This window comes from Lepidothrix coronata, unplaced genomic scaffold, assembly GCF_001604755.1.
Source record: "Lepidothrix coronata isolate B3197 unplaced genomic scaffold, Lepidothrix_coronata-1.0 Scaffold342, whole genome shotgun sequence".
NCBI lineage: Eukaryota > Metazoa > Chordata > Aves > Passeriformes > Pipridae > Lepidothrix > Lepidothrix coronata.
In genome coordinates, this window is record NW_016690522.1 from 209,133 (window position 1) to 229,884 (window position 20,752).

At 43.0% G+C, this 20,752-nt stretch overlaps 2 protein-coding genes across 4 annotated transcripts; both read left to right on the forward strand.

Annotated features, from left to right (window-relative positions):
• Positions 1 to 463: 463 nt before the first annotated feature.
• On the forward strand, positions 464 to 8,186 carry RNASEH1 (ribonuclease H1). Of its 2 annotated transcripts, XR_001878584.1 has the most exons (9): positions 464 to 641; positions 715 to 845; positions 1,255 to 1,452; positions 2,035 to 2,134; positions 2,599 to 2,653; positions 3,718 to 3,802; positions 5,414 to 5,538; positions 7,476 to 7,605; positions 7,730 to 7,846. XR_001878584.1 is itself a non-coding variant. In XM_017838464.1 (8 exons), the coding sequence occupies exons 1-8, from the start codon at positions 535 to 537 to the stop codon at positions 7,814 to 7,816; spliced, it is 888 nt and encodes a 295-aa protein (XP_017693953.1). In that variant the 5' UTR covers positions 467 to 534; the 3' UTR covers positions 7,817 to 8,186. The 2 variants fall into 2 exon arrangements, 1 of the variants encoding a protein (XP_017693953.1); XM_017838464.1 differs by lacking the exon at positions 7,476 to 7,605 and having other exon boundaries at positions 467 to 641; positions 7,730 to 8,186.
• A 3,029-nt stretch (positions 8,187 to 11,215) lies between these two features.
• ADI1 (acireductone dioxygenase 1) lies at positions 11,216 to 16,609 on the forward strand. 2 transcript variants are annotated; one of them, XM_017838466.1, is made up of 4 exons: positions 11,216 to 11,387; positions 11,666 to 11,785; positions 13,356 to 13,578; positions 15,194 to 15,303. In XM_017838466.1, the coding sequence occupies exons 1-3, from the start codon at positions 11,268 to 11,270 to the stop codon at positions 13,557 to 13,559; spliced, it is 444 nt and encodes a 147-aa protein (XP_017693955.1). In that variant the 5' UTR covers positions 11,216 to 11,267; the 3' UTR covers positions 13,560 to 13,578; positions 15,194 to 15,303. The 2 variants fall into 2 exon arrangements, with proteins under 2 accessions (XP_017693955.1, XP_017693954.1); XM_017838465.1 differs by having other exon boundaries at positions 11,218 to 11,387; positions 13,356 to 13,535; positions 15,194 to 16,609.
• Positions 16,610 to 20,752: the final 4,143 nt, after the last annotated feature.

Here is a 20,752-nt window from a genome sequence, read left to right on the forward strand (position 1 = left end):
GACCCTGCCTTAGCAGGGGGCTGAACTGGATGATCTCCAGAGGTCCCTCCCAACCCTAATGATCCTGTGATTTTGTGAAGGTGTTTCTCCTCACTTCAGGGGCCATCTCGGCACAAGGCTCGGCTGGAACACGCTTTCCTGGAGCCCTTGATTTGAACAGCAGGATAAGAACCCGCTTAATGACTTTGTTCAGCCTCCGACTTTTGGACCATGCTACGCATATCGACGCACCTGTGAGATCCCATTCGCCTTTTAACAACTGGGACTTCCAGAATGAGGTTGTTTGCTTAAACCGCTGCGATCTCACACACCTCGTGACCCACCTCCAAAACAACAGCTGACTTAGGATTGTAAAATACAGCTATTGTCGGGGGGAGGGAACAAAAACAAAGAAAAAGCAAGCCCGGACAAAACCCACGCCCTGGGCCTTTCCGCTACTTTGTCCTCCCCGCCGGCCCGTAGGATCCCTCAGCGCTCCCGTGACGCGCAGGCGCGGCGGTGCCGGCCGGGCGGGCGGATGGCGGCGGGGCCGTGATGCTGCGCTGGTTCGTGGCCCTGCTCAGCCCCTGCTTCGCCACCAAGGCCGGCTCCATGTTCTACGCGGTGCGCTCGGGCCGCCGCACCGGCGTCTACCGCACCTGGTGAGCGACGGTCGCGCCGGGAGCCCGCCCCTCCCGGCCCGGCCGCGCCTCACCTCCGCCCGCTCTGTTTCAGGGCGGAATGCCAGGAGCAGGTGAACAAGTTCCCCTCCGCCAGCTTCAAGAAGTTCGCCAGCGAGAAGGACGCCTGGGCCTTCGTACGCGGCGGGCTCTCGGGGCAGCAGCAGCCCCAGCCCGAGCTGGCAGGTACCGCGTCCCGCCGGGGCTGAGGGAGGGGCGGGAGCGGGACAGGGCCCGGCCCGCCCGGGCTGCACGGCCGCTGTGCCGGGACGGGCACCGGCTCCTGCTCGTCCTGTCACTGGCGGTACCGACACGCCGATGGATGTACCAGTGCAGCGAAAGTGTTTCTGTGGCTGCTTGGACAACAGTGCTTGTACCGTGTCCGTCTTAAGGGCCGTTGCATGTGTGTCTCCTCTTTAGTTTGATCTAGGATGAAGAATGACTGCTGTAATCTATAGTACTTTTTTTCCGGGGTGGTGTCAGGTAACAAAGTAACATTGCTAAGAGATGATAACTACTGTTGTCTTTAGAATTAGTCCAAATAAAACTGCATCTTGTATGTGTTGAACTTTCTATCTTTTTTGTTTTTTGGAAGGTGCACTTTGTCTTCCGGCTGTAACACAGGAAAATGGTAGCCAGAGAGAGGAACTAAACTCCTTGTGTTGCACTACGTGCAAAAGGCCATATGAGCAGTCTACAAATGAAGAACAGGTTGCCAAGCGTGTAAAACATGATGAATTATTCTCAACATATTCAACACCAACAGTCAGTGAAGATAAATTTTCATATATGGGTGAGGTCTTTGATAAGTCCTTTAATTCTTTTAATTTCTTTGCACTCTTTCATAAGCAACAAGTGTAACTATTAGAAAGCTTTCAGGGAGGTTTCTGTATGGCAGCATTAGGCCCACTGTTTCTTTTTAAAATGGAAATGTGAACCGTAATCTACTATTTCACATTGTCTTTCAGTGTAATTTTAATTAGCTTCAACTGAAATCAAGATACAGTTTAATTATATCATTATAGGTGTGATATTATGTGTGTCTGGGTTACAGACTGTATTTAAATATACAGATGGAGCTTGGAACTTTTGAGATTGGCTGAAGAAGACAGGGATTATTGTGAGAAGTATGGGACTTGGGACAGAAGCCGTTTTAAGGCTGACTAGTTTGACAGCAGCGAGGGTGTGAAGCTGCAGTGGAACTTCTGGTGTTCTGCACTACTAATTCACCTGGCTTCTGTAATTAACTTTCGGAAGGGCTCTCTGGGAAGGAAACTTTTGGGGTTTAATGTGCCAGCAGACATTTCTTTCAGCTTAAAGAGTCTGTGTCCTTGAAGGGGTGCTTTAACTTCTGATTTTGGTAATTTTTTTGTAGGTGACTTTGTAGTTGTTTATACAGATGGTTGTTGCTCAGGTAATGGACGTAATAGGGCACGTGCTGGAATAGGTGTCTACTGGGGACCAGGCCACCCTTTGTAAGTAGCTGGATAGATTTTTATTTTTTTTAATGAATATATTACTGTTTGGTTTTATGTAGTTTACAATACTAACCTCCTTTTAAATATGAAACTCTGCTGTTGAGACTCAATGACAGTGTTCTGAGACTAATGAGTTGCTGAGGGGAAAAGAGAAATCATCTTTTCTGGGAAAAATCAACTGGAAATAATATTTTATGGGGCTGAAGCTACAATTCAAGTAATGCAGAAAGTTTTAAAATAGAAGTACATGTGCATGGAAGACTATGAATGTAACTGCATACTGATGGCAGGTCCAAATGTGCAGATTGCTCTGTGCAGGTGGAAGCTAGAGCTAGATTATGTTCATCCTCCTTTACAAAAAGAAAAGTATCTCTCTTGTATTTATTTTTTTAATGTGTAGTCATTATCCACTCTTGTGAATATTTGGGGTAACTAATCTACTATTCATTCCTTGGACACAGAAATACCAGTGAAAGACTTCCTGGACGGCAGACTAATCAAAGAGCAGAAATACATGTAAGTAGTAAATGTTCTGAAATGCTTCTCCACGTTAGATTGCAGTAGCACACTCATCACTGTTTCAACTCTGATCTTCAGAAGCTGGTTATGGAGTGGCGAGGGAAGTACACAAAGTATCCAGAGTTATGACTTGAAAGAAATAGTTCTCTTCAAGTTTTATTGGTCTTTATTGGTTTTGAACAAGGTAATTCACCTTGAGAATTCTTAAATGTCATCAAGCACAGCTATTTAAAACAGCCTTACATTAGGAAAGCCTGGCTCAAATATGTATAGATTGCCTTGCATTTTTAATGTGTATGTTCCAGACTTTGGAGTAAGGGCTGCTGAGTAGAGGTTAAGGGGAGAATCAGCTTCTGAGGATGATAGGATCAGTGTGTCATAATCCTCAGGTAAATATAACACACAGTTCTAGGCTTCTGACTAACTTCTGTTGGCAACAGCAGATTTAGTCTTCCCTTCTCACCTCCTTTTAATTATGGTACTGCTACTATCCCACACTACAAGTTTGGGAAAGAACTCAAATGGGGAATTGATCTTAAAAGTACAAGAAGTTAATTTTAGTGAGAGACAAGTGGAGGTGGTGTTGGTGTGCCAGCAGTCAAACTTGTCACTAAAGAGCTTTTCACCTCTACATTCTCACCCAGCCACATCTCTCTGTTATATTTCAGAGCACCAAATAAAACCCCAACCTGTTAAGAGTTCTAGACTGTTGGAACTGATGCGAATCCTTCCTCCTAGCTAAGGAGAAAATGCCTAAAACTTGGTGTGCAGTTGATAGAGGTTGTGTTAGAAAATGGAGCAGAGAGCTGTTCCTTTGGCACAGAGTTGAACATCAGTATGTTTTGTGGTTTTTTTACCAGAGCAACTTAAAAACCTGCCTCTTTGCCTGAATCATAAAGGTGTCATCTGCATGCATAATTTTGGATCCTCTACTCTAAAGCATGTTGGTAACCATTGGTAGGGAGATTACAGTAATACTCTTCATAGTTCTATGTTGGCATCAGGTACTTTGTTGGTCAAAATCCTGTTCTTAACTGTGACTGTATTGAAACATTCCTAAGGCAGCCTGCAAGGCGATAGAGCAAGCCAAGAGTCAAAACATCAAGAAACTGATCATCTACACTGATAGCAAGTTCACTATTAACGGTAAGTTATTTTATTTTTCCTGATACTTAAAGACACACTGCTTGCTCTTTCATTACATAAGGCCCACGGAACATGCTGAGTCCTGGAGAGAGGGATATAAGGACAGAATGTATAACTTAGTGCTCATAACTGCTCGGGGAAATACTTAGAATCCTCAGGCATTGCCTGTGTGAATTACGAGTAGCGTCAAAGTGCCTGTTACAGTAAAGGCTGACAGAAGTAGCCACAGGATTTTTGTCTTGAGATGTTCAGTATGACACAAGGTCTAGAAGAAATGTCATTCATGTATACACTGTTAAGGCTGTTCTCAGGAGATTAGAACTCAGGAAGTTCGTGTAGTAACCCTGTGGGTTTCTTGTTGTTTTGCTTGGATTGGAGAGGCTGTCTTAACACGCATGTTGAAGTTCCCTTGCTTCCAAGCTTTTAGGCTACACTGGAAGACTAGCCAGAGATGATATGTGCTCAGAGTAGGTGCTGAAAGTTTCACCTTTATCCAAAGACTTGGAAAATTTAATTTTATTCCTTATAAATACCATATGAAGCAGCCAATAAGACTTAATTTCTGAATAAAACTTCTTCCTCTTTCCTCTATATTCCATCTATACTCGAGATCTTCAGATTTTGCTCTCGTGATAATCTGAACTGCATATGTATTTTTTTTCTTTGTATGTCACAATTTTACAAAGGGAGTACATGTGTTTTCTGTTTTCAGATCACTTTGGAGGTTTTATTTTGTGGGGTTTTTTTGAAATAACATTAAACAAAAACTTTTGATTAAAAATTAAATGTTGTGCTTTTACTCTTTGTTTTTGCTTGCAGTTTGCTCTTGCATTCTGGGTCACTGAGGTGCAGGTTCCATTCTCGTTTAACTGAAGTTATTCTGCAAATGTGTCTAAGAGTTATTTTTTAAAATGCTGGAGAAGGAGGCTTGTGGTTAAATACAAATGGATGTGGTTTGTTTTTTAGGAGGTTTTGTTTGCAAGATTGGTGACTTCCTATTTGGTTCAGGTCAGCTTGTCATAAAAACAGTAAGGATGTCTTACATTGTCCACACCAGCAAAGATCTTAAAGAAAAATAAAAAAGGATCTTTATTTAAGGAGTAATATAGTAAATTTTCTGGCCAGTAAGGGATGGACAGAATGTTAAGTTCTGTAGAACTCTGCTTACCTGGTCCTTCTCTGAAGGATTGTTTTTAGTGTACAGAAGCCATAAAACAGCTGGCCATCCGTCTTTCCCCTATGCATGTGTCTCCTCAATTTCTCTAAACAAACAAAGCAGCAGATCTGTTCTAGCTTACTGTACCATCAGGCATGTCCTTAGCTTCAGTTGACTGAAGTTCATGAGATAATTTTGGTGTAATGCATGTATAAGATTGTAGTTTTTAAATTAAATACCTGTTTGGGAAAACAAGTTTCAGTAATTCAATTAATAACGGAAAAATACAGTCCTGAAAGACAGCAATAGAGAACCAAACAAGAAAATCTTCTATCTCCACTGTCTTTGCCTGAGACTTTTACAGAGTTATTGTCTTATTAAAAGGCTGTTGGCTCCATCTTGATCCTTGCTGGCTTCCTTAATAGCATTTTTATGGTGATGCTCCCTTTGCATAGGTATTACAAGTTGGGTTGACAACTGGAAGACAAATGGCTGGAGAACAAGTTCAGGAGGAAGTGTAATAAATAAAGAAGATTTTGAAAGACTTGATAAGCTATCAAAAGACATAGAAATTCAGTGGGTAAGTTCCTCATTTCTTATTTTTAATGACATCTTAAATGCGCGTCTTTTAAAACCTTATAAGTATGACCACAACTAAGAATTTTCTAGAGCATAATATTGTATATCCATAGATAAAACCATAAATACAGGGAAGCTGCTTTTTGTATTTAAAGCAAATTAGCAACGTATTCTAGACTCTTGGAACCAGTATTTCATTTATTTAAAGGAATGTTTATATTTGTTTTCTGTCTCTTATTAGTACTTAGAAAATGCCTGCCATAGTTATTTTTAGTTTGTTAATGCTGGTAGCAGATGAAACTTCTGTTCCTGAAAATCTAACCTTAAAACATAACTGTGTCTTTTTGTGTCATCGCTGAATTTCTAGATTTGCTTTTCAGAACTCTCTGAGATGCTGGTTTATTGGAGTAACTCAATCACAGTTAAAAACTGTTAAAAATCGTTTAAACTGGGAAAACTGAGAGTGTGTTACCCAAATAAACTGACTCTAGTTTTCTATACCTTAACTGTGTTTCTTCTAAGAAAAATTGGTACAGAAAGCTCTTTAAAATAACTATTTTTAAATTGTTTTGCTCTCCAGTAAAGAGGTAAACCAACTTCTGTACAGGTATTTCTGGTAAAATGTATTTTCCTGTAACCTTTTAACATCAGTGCTTAACATTGTAGGGAATATCTTCCCTCTTCTCCTTCTAACTTTTAGCCTAAATGTGGTATAAGACCACTGATTCTAGAAATAAATCTGTGTACCATTGACTTTGCAGCTGCTAGTTGAATATTTACTGGGCTTCTGTCTTTACCCTTTAAAGATCTACCCTTTACATGTAGATCTTTAATGTGTACTTTTTCTATGGGAAATCTACTGCAGATACTCTTCTATTCATGCTGTTCTCTGTTACAGAGTTGGTGACTCCAATTTTAAGGCTGACTAGATTTTATATAACTACTCCTATTAGCTGTTGAGGAGAAGAAAGTGTAAAAATTTAAAACTAAGACTAATTAAGACCAACTAAGCTCAGTTCCTCGTGGAGTATTTTACATAGTTAAGATACTGCTTTATGTACACTTCTTAAACCTGAATCTCTTAAACTCAGGAAGGGTTTTGTTTCAGGAGGAGCGCTGTGTGCCTGTACGTCATTATGGTAATCCATTTGCTGAGGTGTGGGGTCCTCCATGGGCTGCAGGTGGATCTTTGTTCCACCAAGGACCTCCAGGGGTTCAGGGGCACAGCTGCCTCACCGTGGGCTGGATCGCAGGCTGCAGAGGAATCTGTTACAGTGCCTGGAGCAGCTCCTCCCTCTCTTTCTGTAGTAACCTTGGTGTCTGCAGGGTTGTTCCTCTCACGTATTCTCACTCCTCTCTGGCTGGTGTGAAGCATTTTTGCTATTTCTTGAACATGTTATTACAGAAGAGCCACCAGCTTTGCAGATGGGCTCAGTTGTGTCTAGCCATGGGTCCATTTTGGAGCTGTCTGGATCTGACTCTCTCTGATATGGGGGCAACCCTAGGTATCTTCTCACAGAAGCCAACCCCTGTTTGGAACCCACTTGGTACCAAAACATTGTCATGTAAACCTAATACCATCTCACACACGCTTCATGCTTGTCTCCTCTCAGATCTTGTCAAATAGCAAGTTTGATTTTAATTCCTCACCTTCCTCCACCACCCTTAGTTCTGACAAGGATGGGCTTAGGTTTGAAAGTTTTTTGAGTTCCTAATTGAAGGATGAACAGGTAAAACATCTGAAATTTGAGAGATTCTTTTAATATCCTGTTTCTGTATCCTAAGTGAGTGCTGATCACCAACGCTGTTAGTGGAATAGAGAGCTCCTGGCTTTTGGGGGAAGATTAACTCAGTTTAAGTACTGAATGCTGATAGGTTTTTTTCTCTTCTCCAAAACTGGGAATTTTGAATTGCAGCTGTCGTCTGCATTTCTTAAAGGCTAGGTTAGGTGGTCCTTATCCAATTCACTACTTCTCATAAAGATGATCTTCAAAATTTGGCAAGACTTTCCTTCAAGAAGAGAGACTATGGAAATCCCTGGGAAGAACACCTAAGGGCTAAATGTGAGGTGAGGGCCTCTGAGGAGGTGGTGCTGTACTATGAATGAAAGGGTGTTGTGTGATCAAATTTCATGTATATACTTTCTGCTTGGTTTCTTGCATATCTAATACTCCTAAATTTTGTCCTGACAGATGCATATTCCTGGCCATGCTGGCTTCCAAGGAAATGAAGAAGCTGATAGACTAGCAAGAGAAGGAGCTTGTAAACAAAAGTGCTGATGTACTGGGACTAGAGACTGTTGCAGTGGGAGGAAAAGGCCTAACATGACAGCAACAGCTTGAGCTGCTGTAATTGTTTCGGAATTGAACTTTGAACTGTACTTTATTCTGGCCTGAAGCACTAAATATATACCAACTTCTGGGAAGAAAAAACATGCATTTTCTTCTATTGCATTTGTTTTACAATTGAGACAATATTTAATTGATATTGCATATTTGGGTTTATTTCATTTTATGGAAAGGGCTGTGGGGTCAGCGTTCTTGTAGACTTATGAATTCACCATGAAGACAGACTTCTAAAGGAGTAATATTAAATAGAAGTGTTCTGTATTTTTCTCTTAGTGAAATAAATTATTTTTTTGTACAGACATATATATTGCAGCCCAAAATAGCTGGGGGCAGGGGGACTTTGGTTGATTTGGTAAGAGGTCACCTAACACAGCGATGTCCACTGATCCACTTTGGCATTCTGGTGTGGCAGCATCTGCCTCACAGATGGGCTTGTAACGCTCACCTTTGTGTGCCTCACAGTAACATCAGTTACAGCACCTGTAGATTTCTTTGTCATGTTACTTTGCACGATAGAATGAACAAAGTAAAAAGCCAGGTCACAAGAAAACTTGGACAATGAATTTTTACTGTTCTCCTCTCTCTACCTGCTTCATGTCCAAGCTCTTTGTCTCTAGCTTCCTGTTTCCATTAAGTAGGGTTTTTTATGCATACTCGTTCTTATTAGCATTGTTAGTTCCTCTTCAGTGTTGTTCCAAAGGTCATTTTATCTGAAATAGAACTAGAAGATGATCAGCTTCTCCAGATCTACCAGATGTCAAGTGTTTGACTTCATTTTTTCCAGTCAATGCTGAGATTAATGGAATGGCTAATATGCATTTGAACGGGAGAGTCATTACCAGTAATCAATATAGTTTTCTTTTTTGTGCAAGTATAGAAGGAAGAGCAAACAGGTTTGGTGTGTTATCTGGGTCAACTTCTCTGTACGGTACCTTTGTACCATTAAATAGTAGGGCTTAAAGCTTGAGGTCACTGAAGTGGATTTGTATTTGTTAATTGCTATACAGAATGGTTAGAGCTGCAGAAGCTTGTTACTTAGTAAAGATAATGCAAGAGAACTATTGAGGCAAAGTGTGAGATCTTCTGTATTCGGTCACACAGACTGTGGTAGAAGGCAGAAACTGGCTAGCTAGTAGTTAGGAAATAAGTGAGGATTTTTACTTTTTTTCTCTCATCCAAACCTGCACAGTAAAGGTCATCTAGGGGTAAGGAGGTCACTGATTAGATTTTCCCCTCTGCTTCTTTCGTGTGTATGCACACAATTACATGTTCATTTACTTGAAAAGTTTGGCTTGAAGGAAAATACCCTGTTACCCCATATTAGATCTCCAGTTGAGGCAGAACAATGTGTCAAGCAGTGTACTGAAGAGGTGGGATCTAATAACCTGCCTATCATACAGCTTTAGCTAAACATGTACATCCTATTTGCTGTATGGAAATCTATTTTTTTTGAAGGAGAAGCTTTGGAAAAAATGTAGGTAATGGTTGGTAAGTCATTACAACTGTGTAATACTGAATTCAAGCAACTTGATTACCTGAATCTAATAGGTAGATTCTAATAGAAAATCTAATAGGAAAGAGTTTTATATTAATTTGATACCAATGTTTATTTTTCTTACTCTGGAAATTCAGGACAGAAGAAAGCCAAGCAGAAAGTTACAAGATTTAAGCTGATTAAAGGATAGAAAGCAAACGGTATTTCTTAACAGGGGCTTGAGGGCCCACAGAGGATGTTGGATGTTCAAGATATTCTTTTCGGGGCACTAGAACTTCAGCAGGGTATTGGCAGTTAGCAGCCATGACATTCAGTGGATTGACACTGAACTGGCTGGATTTGTATGTGCTTCTAAAAATGCTGGGAATACCAGCATTAGATCAGTTTATCTGTAGTGTTATGGGAGTTGCAGTTAAATTTATTCCAGAATTGTTAGAATCATAGAATGGTTTGGATTAGAAGAGACCTTAAAGATCATATAGTTCCAGCCTCCCTGCCATGGGCAGGGACATCTTCCACTAGACCAGGCTGCTCACAGCCCCAACCAGCCTGGCCTTGAGCACTACCAGGGATGGAGAATCCACACATTCTCTGGGCAACCTGTTCCAGTGCCTCACCACCCTCACAGTAAAGAATTTCTTCCTAGTGTCTAATCTAAACCTACTCTGTTTTGAAGATTGATACCGGGGCTTACCCTGACCCAGGTGCACCACCTTGCACTTGATCTTGTTGAAGCTCAGGATATTCCTATGGGCCCAATTCTGGAACTTGTCCAGGTCCCTCTGGATGGCCTCCCGTTCTTCAGGTGTGTCAACTGCACCACTCAGCTTTGTGTCATCTGCAAATTTGCTGAAGGTGCACTTGATCCCTTTGTCCATGTAATTAATGAAGATATTAAATAACAGCAGTCCCAATATGGACCCCTGAGGGACGCTACTTGTCACTGATGTCAATCAGGACTCCGAGCCATTGACCACTACTCTGGATGCAACAATCCAACTAATTTCTTATCCGTATAACAGTCCACCACTCAAATCCATCTCTCACCAGTTTAGAGAGAAGGTTTTGGAGGATCATGTCAAAGGCTTTACAGAATTCAGATAGATGGCATCTGTATTTTGTACACTGATGTAGTCACCCCCCCATAGGAGGCCACTGGGTTGGTCAGGCAGGACTTGCCTTGGTGAAAGCCATGCTGGCTGTCTCAAATCACTTCCCTGTCCTCCATCTTCTAGGAGGATCTGCTTGATAACCTGAGGTGCTTAAACATGAATCCTATACATTAAAAGGATCTGGTACCTTTCATAAGAATCTGAATAGTAGTGGTTAAGACACTTTGTAAGTATAAAACTCGTTTTAGGAAGAAAAAATACCAAGGAGGGATTGTTTTTCAGTTGTTTGTCCATCCTTATATTGCGTTTTGCTGGCTGTTGGTTTATTTACCGGTTTTGCCTTTTTTCCCCCCCTAATTAATTTTTTATTTTTCCATGTTGTGGGGTTGCAATGCAGGTCTTTGAGTCTTACCAGTAAGTTCAGTCAGAAGACTGCGGCCAGAGCAGACAAGATGCAAACACGGTCACTGTTCGGTCGGGGCTGCAACCAGCACGTTACCGCGGGGGGCTGGTGAGACGCCTCCTCGCTCGGGGAGACCTCTTCTCCCCCTGCCTGAAGCTGTACACCAAAACGAAAGCTGCACGCTACGCAATGCACCCTATTCCGCATGTTTTGAGCTGCCAAGGGTGCCCTTTAAGGCTCTCCCACAGGCCGCGGGGCGGGTCCGTCCCGCTCCCTGCCCGGCCTTGGAGCCCCGCGGGGCGGGCTCTTCCCTATCCCGGGGCGGGCTCTTCCCTATCCCGGCGCGGCCCGGCGGAGCGCTCCGGCGGCGGGATGGTGCAGGCCTGGTACATGGATGAGTCCCAGGAGGACCAGCGGGCACCCCACCGGCAGCAGCCGAACCGCGCCGTCAGCCTGGAGCAGCTGCGCCGCCTCGGCGTCGTGTACCGCCGGGTACGGGCGGGGAGAGCCCGAGGGGATCGGGGCTGACCCGAGGGGATCGGGGCTGGCCCGGCGGGGATCGGGCAGCGAGCGCGGCCGCTGGGACGTGTCGCCCGGCGGAGGGGAGGCCCGGTGCAGGTACCTAGTGTCCTTGAGGCAGCCCTGCCCTAGGGCGACAGGCGCTCAAGACACCTGGGGGTGTCTTGAATTCAGTGCCCTGAATTGCGTTTTGAGCAATGGCGTCCGAATGTTTGGTTTTTTGTCTTTCATTCCCCTCGCCTGGTTTTCAGTTGGATGCTGATAACTATGAGACTGATCCATGCCTGAAAGAGATCCGGAGAGCAGAAAATTATTCTTGGATGGATATAGTGACCATACATAAAGACAAGCTTCCAAATTACGAGGAGAAGGTACGCGGGTGTTCGGCTTCAGTGCGGGTTTCCTCGCCGCGTCTGCGGCCGGAGTGTGCAACCAACTTCTGACAGCGGCACACCCCAGCGGGGCACTGGGATGACACTTCCAGGGCTAAAATACATCCTGTACCCAAGTCCTTTACATTAACAAAGCACTTTTGATATTATATAAAGATAGCAGAGGCCTTTTGCTTCTTTAGATTGCCTTTTGAGGATCGTTTCCATCACTCTCATTTGAAAACTAAGATTCCTACTTAGGAGAGCCCCCCCCAGTGCTGACCTGTCCTCAGAGAGCCTCTCTGGGATGAAGGCAAGTGTTACCATCTGGGCATAGACTTTGAAGGCTAAAACATCCTAATGGCTTCTTGCATAACACGTCTTTTTAGGTAAATGTCAACCCCGTGAAATTGGAGGGATACATTCCCTATACAAGAAGATTTTTTACCTTGGGAAGCTGGTACCTTGACTATTTCATATTCATATTTCATATTCAGCTGAATGCAAAGGGTGCCAGCCTCTCAGGTGAGCCTCCTAGAAGGAGATTTCTCATCCCAGCCTCTACGTGATGGCTTGTTGCTCTGACCTGAGGACAGCAACCCAGTGACACTTCAATATTTTTATTAAATTTCCATTTACCAGTTTGTTTTAAGCCCATTGTCTACTACTGGTTTTTAATTGATGAGAAGGTGAGTCAGGTAGTAACTCAGATTGCTGGGAAGGCATTACCTGACGCAAAGATGGGCCATTATTTACTGGACACAGGAACTTTTGCTCATCTTGCCATGCTGGATCAGTTCTGGCTCAAGGACACCTGTACAAGTGTGGCTAAATATCATGCAGACCTGAGGAGGGGGTGATGGTACCTGGCATTGCACTGCTCCCTGCACTAACCCACTCAGGTCTCTATTAATTGAACCCTTAAAACATGTTTTGTATTCTGTGTATGTACGAAGAACTCACCAGAGAAAACGAGAATGTTGCTGCTGCTGCCTGCGAGGAGAGTGCCTGGAGATGGGACTCACTGTGTGTGGGGAGGTGTGACATACTGTTTACATCAGATTGCTGTAGATGGGCCATGTTTGGCAATAACTGCATTTTCACAGATAGCTGTAGTACCCCATGCAGCTAATTCAGCCCTATACAAGTGTAAAAGAGGCAGGATAATCTGTAGCTTTGTTTTGGCTTTGCATGTTGGGAATAAAAAGGCACAAAATTACCAAACTGAACAAGTGCAAAGACCAAATCCTTGCAGTGGGAAGTTTTACCCATCTCTCTCTGAAACAGGTATCAGCATTACTGTTATTCAGAGAATAGTTATGTGCAGCTAGAGCTGCTGTTTCATGTCAGAAATTCCTGTCTTCCAAAGGAAATGCAGCAGCCTGCTTAGAAGTGTCCTGAGATAGAGTCTGTCTGTCTGGCTTGGCCATGTTAACAATGTTGGTTTCCTCTGTTAGTTAAAATACAGTTACCCTTTGAAAGCCTTTCTCTGCTCTGCTGTGTGTTTCTAGCAGATTTCTTTGCGGTTTTCCTGCATTCAGTAGTTTTAAGAAATACTTGCTATTCCTAGATAAAAACATTTTATGAAGAACATTTACACCTAGACGATGAAATTCGCTACATCTTAGATGGATCTGGCTATTTTGATGTTCGAGACAAGGATGACAAATGGATCCGGATTTCCATGGAGAAAGGAGACATGATAACCCTCCCTGCCGGCATATATCACCGATTTACACTGGATGAGAACGTATGTTGTTGTAGATTACCGTAAATTTTGATGACAAATCCATGTGAGTATATATCACATTAGTAACTACATGCCCTGAGACTTGCAGTTCATTAGGAAAACATATTAAATATGAAGTAGGAGTGTGAAAAATACTAAATAATTTACAGCATCTGAACCTTTCATCTCCAGGTCACAAATCCAGCTGCTTCTAGTCAGCTGTAACTGCAAGTCATTGCCACGTGACATCTGTAGCATATCTGGTGTGACAGCAGCCAAGCCCTGGGGCTGTCCCTCCCACAATTGCCCCTGCTGTCTGTTGAGGTGGAGATGGTGTAGATGGATCCTTCTGTGTTGCCTTGTTGCATGTTTTTGAGGGAATAGAAAAGCATATCTGTGTCCAGCAGTGGCACTTTTCATGAGTGTTACATTCACCTTCAGGGAAAGAAGGATTTAAGGATCCAGAGCCACTACTTGCACCTACTGTGTGCTAAAGTGGATGCTGGCTTCACAGCAGGTGACCTGCTTTGGGAAGGTATTTTTGGCAATGGGAGCATGAGGTTGGCACATGTAGTCCTGATATGTGTTTCTGTTCTTGTGGACTTTTATAAACTTGTCTGTAACCTCAGAATTGTCCCTGCAAAATCCCATCTCTGGCAAAGTCTTGAGAATGGTATTGTTTTTAATCAGCTGTCCAGATAGCAGTTATCATACAGAGAGAGATGCTGCTTTTATGAAAAAACTGATTTTTTCCCATCTGCAGCTTGAGATCTACAATGAATCAGCTACATTTACTATTTTTAGACTTTTTCTTTACATAGACAAAATGTCAGGGGTTATGGTTGAATCCACAAGAAGTGTTAAATGTTTGTTCACTCCAGAATCTTTAGTGCAGAAGTGCCATCTTCAAAGTAAATTCTTTAAGTGCTTCTAGACCCTTGCATTTTGCAGCTAAGTTCTTTCGGTATCTAACTTTATTTTTGCCATTGCTGAGCACCTGGGTGCAAGACAAGCATTTATCAGTTTTACAAAATAGGTAGAGTCTAAATGGGTAGCATTGAGGACAGAAGGGAGGGTTCCCCATAACTCTGTGGCTTGAGCACTTCTGCAGAATATAAAATCCCATTTTCTGCTGCCACAGTTGTACCTTGCACCAGGCGTACTTTCGGTTAGCTGGTGGTAGAGGCTGTTGCTTTTCCTGTTGGAATCAGGAGAATTTTTCACTTCCCGTAAGCGTTATTTTTTGGCTCCATTCAGTTTTTATGGGTCTGACTTCAAAGCTTCTGGTATTCCCCAAAAGCACTGTGTATCCATCTTGGGTATTCTGATTGCTGCTGTTTATCTAAGCAAATAGGATTTAGATGCTGCGTTGCTCAGTATTGTGGATCCTCTGCAAAAGGTTTGCATAAGACAGGATTTTTTTGCTTTCTTTGAAACAGGGAGGAGTACTGTCCCTGCCTGAACTGGAAGCACTGGTCATGACACAATATATCACAGCAGTACATGGGAGCAGGAACAGCAGTGTAGTGGTATAATTTTCTGGAATGTATGAAGCTTTCAGTCCATCATAAAATGGTTTCAAAAATTTCTGCAGAAGTGCAAGCGAAACCTTAACTTCAGAATGAAGATCCCTTGAAAAGGAGCTCTTAAATTACTTGTCACTTTTTCTTCTTTGGCAGAACTATGTGAAGGCAATGAGGCTGTTTGTTGGAGAACCTGTCTGGACAGCGTACAACAGGCCAGCTGATGACTTCCCTGCTCGGAAACAGTATATGAAATTTTTGGCTGAAGAAGCACAGTAATGGTGTCTCAGACCTGACAGGTGGAACAGCCTGAAGCCCTGTCAGAATAAATGTGCCTAGTGGCTTTTCACTGATTAAACTTCTATTTATACAGGCAACTGGAATCAGAGAATCATAGAAAAATTTAGATCGACGGATTATTTGGAAATCATTTAATCCAATCCTGTGAAATACTATGCAAGTTTTAAAGCTAGACCAAGTCGCTCAAGACCCTGAGGTTTCCAAACCTGGTGGTGAAGGTTCCACTGCTGTCTGGGTGCCCATTTCAGCACTTAGCTGCTCCAATGGCCAAGCATTTTTTCTTCATGGCCAGCTCCCTGGTGGCAGTTTGCAGTTATGGTCTCTTGCCCTTTCATTTAATGCCTGAGAAGAGTCTGGCTCCGTCTTCTCCACAGTCCCTGCTCTAGTGGGAAACTGTAGTTAGGTCTCCTCTAAGCCTTCCTTTCTCCAGGCTGGACAAACCAGTGCCCTTGGCTGGGCTCCCTTCAGCACATTTTGTCCTAGTTCTGACTGCTGAGGAATGTCACTTGTCACACCTGACAGTTAAGCTTGAACCACTGACTGTTTTGAGCCCAGTGGCCCAGAAGTTTTTCACCCACCTTGTAGTTTGTATCCTCAGTCTGGCTACAAGGCTGCTGTGAGACACGCTAGTGGAAGCCTTGTTGGTGTCAAGGTAGATGGCACCTGCTGTCTCCCCTCTGCCACAGAGTCAGTGGGGGGTCAGGCAAAATGCACCCTTGGTGAATTGGCATTGACTGGCTGCTCCGCATCGCCTGGTATTGTACCCGGAACAGCTTCCACAATGCCTTATTCTGTAACATTCCTGGGGACTGAAGCGAGGCTGAAAAGCCTGCGGTTCCCCAGATCTTCTTTCTTGCCTTTTTGAAGGTGGTAGGATTATTTGCCTTTTTCCTCATCTCTGTGACCTTTCAAAGATGCCAGCAGCCTTGCAGTGACATTAGCTAGTTGCATTTACAGTTGCTCAGGAATCCGTTTTCTAGCTAGTTTTTTTCCTTGATATTTCTGGCAGGTAGAATTGGGAGAGGTGGGCTACATTAATATTCATTTTGCTCTGAATCCATGCTAATGAACTATGTAGGATTCTGGTTTTAATTAAAGAAAATAAACCCTGCTTCATTCTTGTCTAAAAATGTTCATAAGACAAATTTGCATAATCAGCATTTTAGTATGCAGCTTCCCAAGTTCTGCCCTGGTACAAAAAGCTGTGGTTTTCTCAGTAGAATGTTGCAATTTGCTCTTTGTGAGTTATTAATAAAATTACTTTGACCTGCATATGTTGGTTTTGTGCGTTTTTTTTTTTCTTCCTTTTGCTGATATTGAGGACACAATGAGCAACAGTGTTACTGGAATTGTTAATCAGTTTTTATTCTTTGTGCTGACACTGACTTGTTCTGTAACACGGGATAAATCACTGTGTGCCTCAGTTTCTTGAGCTGTGAGGGGGAGAAGAGTAGACTTAGGCACACCGAGCTGATTTTCAGTAAATTCCTTGTGGTTACACAGAACATGCAGCTCCTCAGCAATGGTCATTGAAGTATTTTGGGATGAATTTGCTCTTCTCAATGACAAATTATGTCAGCTCGGAAGATGTGCTGCTTGCTCCAGCTCTTAATGGATGATGAGCTGACTGCAGCCTCTGTGGTGAATTCAGACAGATAAAATACAAGCTCCTGCTTTGCAGTCTCCTGAATAAACTTGACTCTAGAAATAAGTTGATACTTGGGCCTACCTGGATTTTCCCAATGTAGCAGATGATGGATAATGGAACTTTCCCACCGTTCTCCCCTCTGAGCATGTACACAGTCATTCTTCAGCAGGCAAGTGTTTTCCTCACTTTGTAGCAGCATTACTATTAACCATTTCTAGGTGTTTTATTTCTTTAACTGTTTCTGGCAGTGAAGTTGCAGTTTTGAAGTGAAATTGTGCTAAGCTTTATCTTAAAAGTTGGAAAGGGTAAATAAAAAAGCCATATGTTTCCTGCTTTAGGGTCTTGTGTTATAAGCTAGATGAGATGCAGGGACACAGCTGACCTTCAGCCTGCCAGTGAGGGCTCAGTTTGTGACAGGGGATGCAGGCACAACCCAGGCTTGCAAAATGCAAGCCCACCCAGTGCTCCATTCAGCCCGTACTGGCTTTTGTGTGGTGGTCCATAAGCCTGTTTGAAAAATCAGTGTTACTAGCAAATAGGAAGTTTAGCTGTAGTCACACATATTAGGTAGGCTTGCATGGATGCTGTGCTGTGCTGTGACGTGCCCCATTGGCTCGGGGATTTGTGTGCCACTTGTCTAGAGGGAGCACTTGAGTGTTCTCTTGTACAGCACACTGGGGCTTCCTGGTCCCAGAACAAACTTTGGGGATTTTTCAAGGTACAGCTACAGGAATAAATGACAGTTACTGCCTGCAGCAGGTTTTATTCCTTTGATTTATATGCCACAGAAAATTGTGTTTCTGAATGTAAAGTAAAATGACAGCTTTCTCCTGGTGCTGGTATCAGTCCCTGGTATCCAATCTAATTCATCCCCCTTCTGCTTTTGTTTCTTTTTTTTTTAACAGAAGCCAATGTGAGACTGTTTTTTCCTCCTATGGGCCTTCCATTTTGATCTTTCTGCCAAAGAAGAAGTGGAGGCAGCAGGATGGGCTCTTATCCTCTAACAGACTGGGGGAGTGACCAGGAAGAGAGACCAGGTAATGCATTCTCCTCGGGAGATTTACAGTTTGGAGCAGTGATGAGGGACGGACAGTAAAGCCACTGCCCGCAGCAATTGCTTTCAACAGCTCGCTGATGTAGGATGTGACCTGGGAAGCAGGACTGAACCACCTTGTTTTGTTGCCTCTCTGGAGGAATATATACACCTGGTACAGCTTCCATCTCCTGGATGTCAAAATAACACACGATCACCCTGCTGAAGATCGTTCATCATTTTCACAGCACAATGCATTCTGCCGCTGAGAGGTGGCGGGGGCTGTGGGGTCTTACTGTCAACACTTTTGAGTCTGTGCCCTTTAGTGCTATAGGTGTCTTTGAAAGGGTGAAAGCTTTGCTCTCTGAAAGTGTTTTTTGTCAGCCAGGAAAAAAGCAATTTGGTGCTGGTATAAAGATTCCACACCTGCAAAGAGCTTACATGAGAGATTACAGAGGGAGGAAACAGCTGGGCAGAAAAAAGCATTAATAGAAAACACTCCAGAATGTGTAGAGGTGGGAGGGAGAGCATGCCATTCCTTCAGATGGAAAATGCAGTTTATTTTCATGGCAATTTTTGTGGGTTTTTTTTCTTTTTTTTTTCCCCCCACATACCTAAAAGTGCAAAGTGAAATTGATTTTTGTTCCAAAAACATCAGTCTGATTTACACGTAGTGGAAAAATCTTGGTATATTGATGTAGTATGAAAATTTATGTAAGTAGTTCCAGCAGCATCATGTTGGCAGCATTAACTCAGGCAAGGGGAATATTTTAACTCCTCCAGGATTAAAGTTGAAAAAAAAAATTAGGAGAAAAGGTACTGAGTGCAGAGATTTGAAGATAGCTTTTTTGATACCTAGGTATTATTTTCTGCTTTAATCCAAACTTTTCCAAAGTGGCACCTACCCCATTTTCTCATTAACATCTTGAGAGGCTTTTTTGGAGTGGACTCAATGCAAACTGTGGATGGACAGTAGGATTTTTAATAATTTAGGTGGGCAAATGGCTGCAAAATCTGTGACACTGCCCTCCCTTGTTGTATGTCCTGGGGCAAGTTTCTTGGGCTGGATTTTTTAATGAAAAGACATTTCACAGCCAGTTGGTGGTTAACTAGTAACATCCATATCAGACACTCAGGGCTGCCTAAAAATAGGTGAAGGGAAACGCTGCTGGTGATGGGTGTCTTGCCCTGGGCTGCTGGGAGCAGGAGCTGTGCTGCTTCTTGCAGCTGCGGGAGCTGGGAGCTGCCTGTCCTGGTTGCTGAACTTGACAAGTATAAATCTGCATGCACTCATAGCATCGGGTCCCACTGGCAGAACAGGCACTCTCCTGCCTGGTTTCTGGCTCCAGGATTTAGCTTGAACTGGGAACTTATGAGAAGGGACAGTTTCCCGACAAAGGCTGTCATTTAATATCAGCTGGCAGACAGCACTGCACATAAAGACTGACGTGCAAACTGAGCAATGCTTGAAAGAATATCCCTTTGTAGCCAAATCATGGATTTAGATATTTGGCCAGGCAGAGGCTGTGGACCTGACCTGTGCTCTGCTCAAAAATGACATCATCTGTTTGAGAGTCTTCCCTGTGAAAATGATAGAAATTCTCAAGATTCCCTCCTCTCTCCCCTGAATAGGGTCACTACCACTTGTCTTCTATTTCCTCAAGCCAAATAAACATATCAACTCATCGGGGGATGAATTAGTGTTACAATTTAAATATTCCTGGCTCAAAGATCCAGATTTGATCTGATTTGCTGCATGCATTGTGATTTTACAGCTTGATTCCCAAAACATTTTGTGTGTTTGCAAAAAGATACTCCTCTGCTATACCTGCAATTTGAGAAATCTGTTTTTTATGTGACTGAGTCACTAGTTCTCATTATTTATTAATTGTATAAATACCCAGATAAGGCAAAGAAGCAAAATTTGACAAAACAGAGCGCTTGGGGAAAGATTCAGCAGTTAAAGGATTGTCAATCTCTTTCAATTCTGTCTTCCTCTGCTGCAGTTCTCTCTGGGATACCTGCACTAATTTTGTTTCATTGTCTGTGCTGCTTCTCAGGGTGCCAATTAATAACTGTTGTGCCTGTCAATGAGCCATATTGGCTGGAAGAAAATTGGGCTGGGTATGCTTTGGGATTGCCTTTGGTCACGGACACAGCCCAGAGCAGCCAAGCTGAGCTCTGGGCTCTGGTTTCCCCTGTGATCACAGGCATTTGAGCTGGGAGAATTTGATTTGGGTTCACCCTCAGGCTTTTTTTTCCACCAAATGATTCAGGCAACTTAAAACTGACCTCCTATTCATGGGAAGGAGGCAAGTTGTCCTTGGTGATGCTGTAACAAGGGGACACAAAGTTGTGGCTGGGTTATGCACAGGCTGCTACCACAGGGCTGGGGCTCAATCCTGCTGCCTGCCACTGGAGTTTGTCCCAGAATCTGGAGTACTTGCTCACACACCTTGCCTTGCAAATAGTGTTTGTTTTTTGGACTTGTTTTGGGGGGTTTTGTTGTGTGGGAGTTTTTTCTGTTGTTTTTTTATCATTTTGTTGTTGGATTTTTTGTTTGTTTATTAATAAACAGCCCTAGTAATTCTATTCTGCAGCTTTTTACTTCAGTATTTTCAGTTTAGCACTGATAGTCTTGATAGTTTTTCAAAGCCAAAGAGCAACCTTCTCCCTCCTTTCTTCTGTGTCTCAAACAAGTAACATCCAATTTTTTCTGTCTTTGTAGGAAAAT

Excerpts from the sequence above, each read along its gene's own strand:
- RNASEH1 (XM_017838464.1), top strand. The coding sequence starts at position 535 with ATGCTGCGCTGGTTCGTGGCCCTGCTCAGCCCCTGCTTCGCCACCAAG. Across the intron at positions 2,135-2,598 it reads TGGGGACCAGGCCACCCTTT|AAATACCAGTGAAAGACTTC; the intron begins GTAAGTAGCTGG and ends CCTTGGACACAG. Across the intron at positions 5,539-7,729 it reads AAGACATAGAAATTCAGTGG|ATGCATATTCCTGGCCATGC; the intron begins GTAAGTTCCTCA and ends TTGTCCTGACAG.
- ADI1 (XM_017838465.1), top strand. The coding sequence starts at position 11,268 with ATGGTGCAGGCCTGGTACATGGATGAGTCCCAGGAGGACCAGCGGGCA. Across the intron at positions 11,786-13,355 it reads TTCCAAATTACGAGGAGAAG|ATAAAAACATTTTATGAAGA; the intron begins GTACGCGGGTGT and ends TGCTATTCCTAG. Across the intron at positions 13,536-15,193 it reads GATTTACACTGGATGAGAAC|AACTATGTGAAGGCAATGAG; the intron begins GTATGTTGTTGT and ends CTTCTTTGGCAG.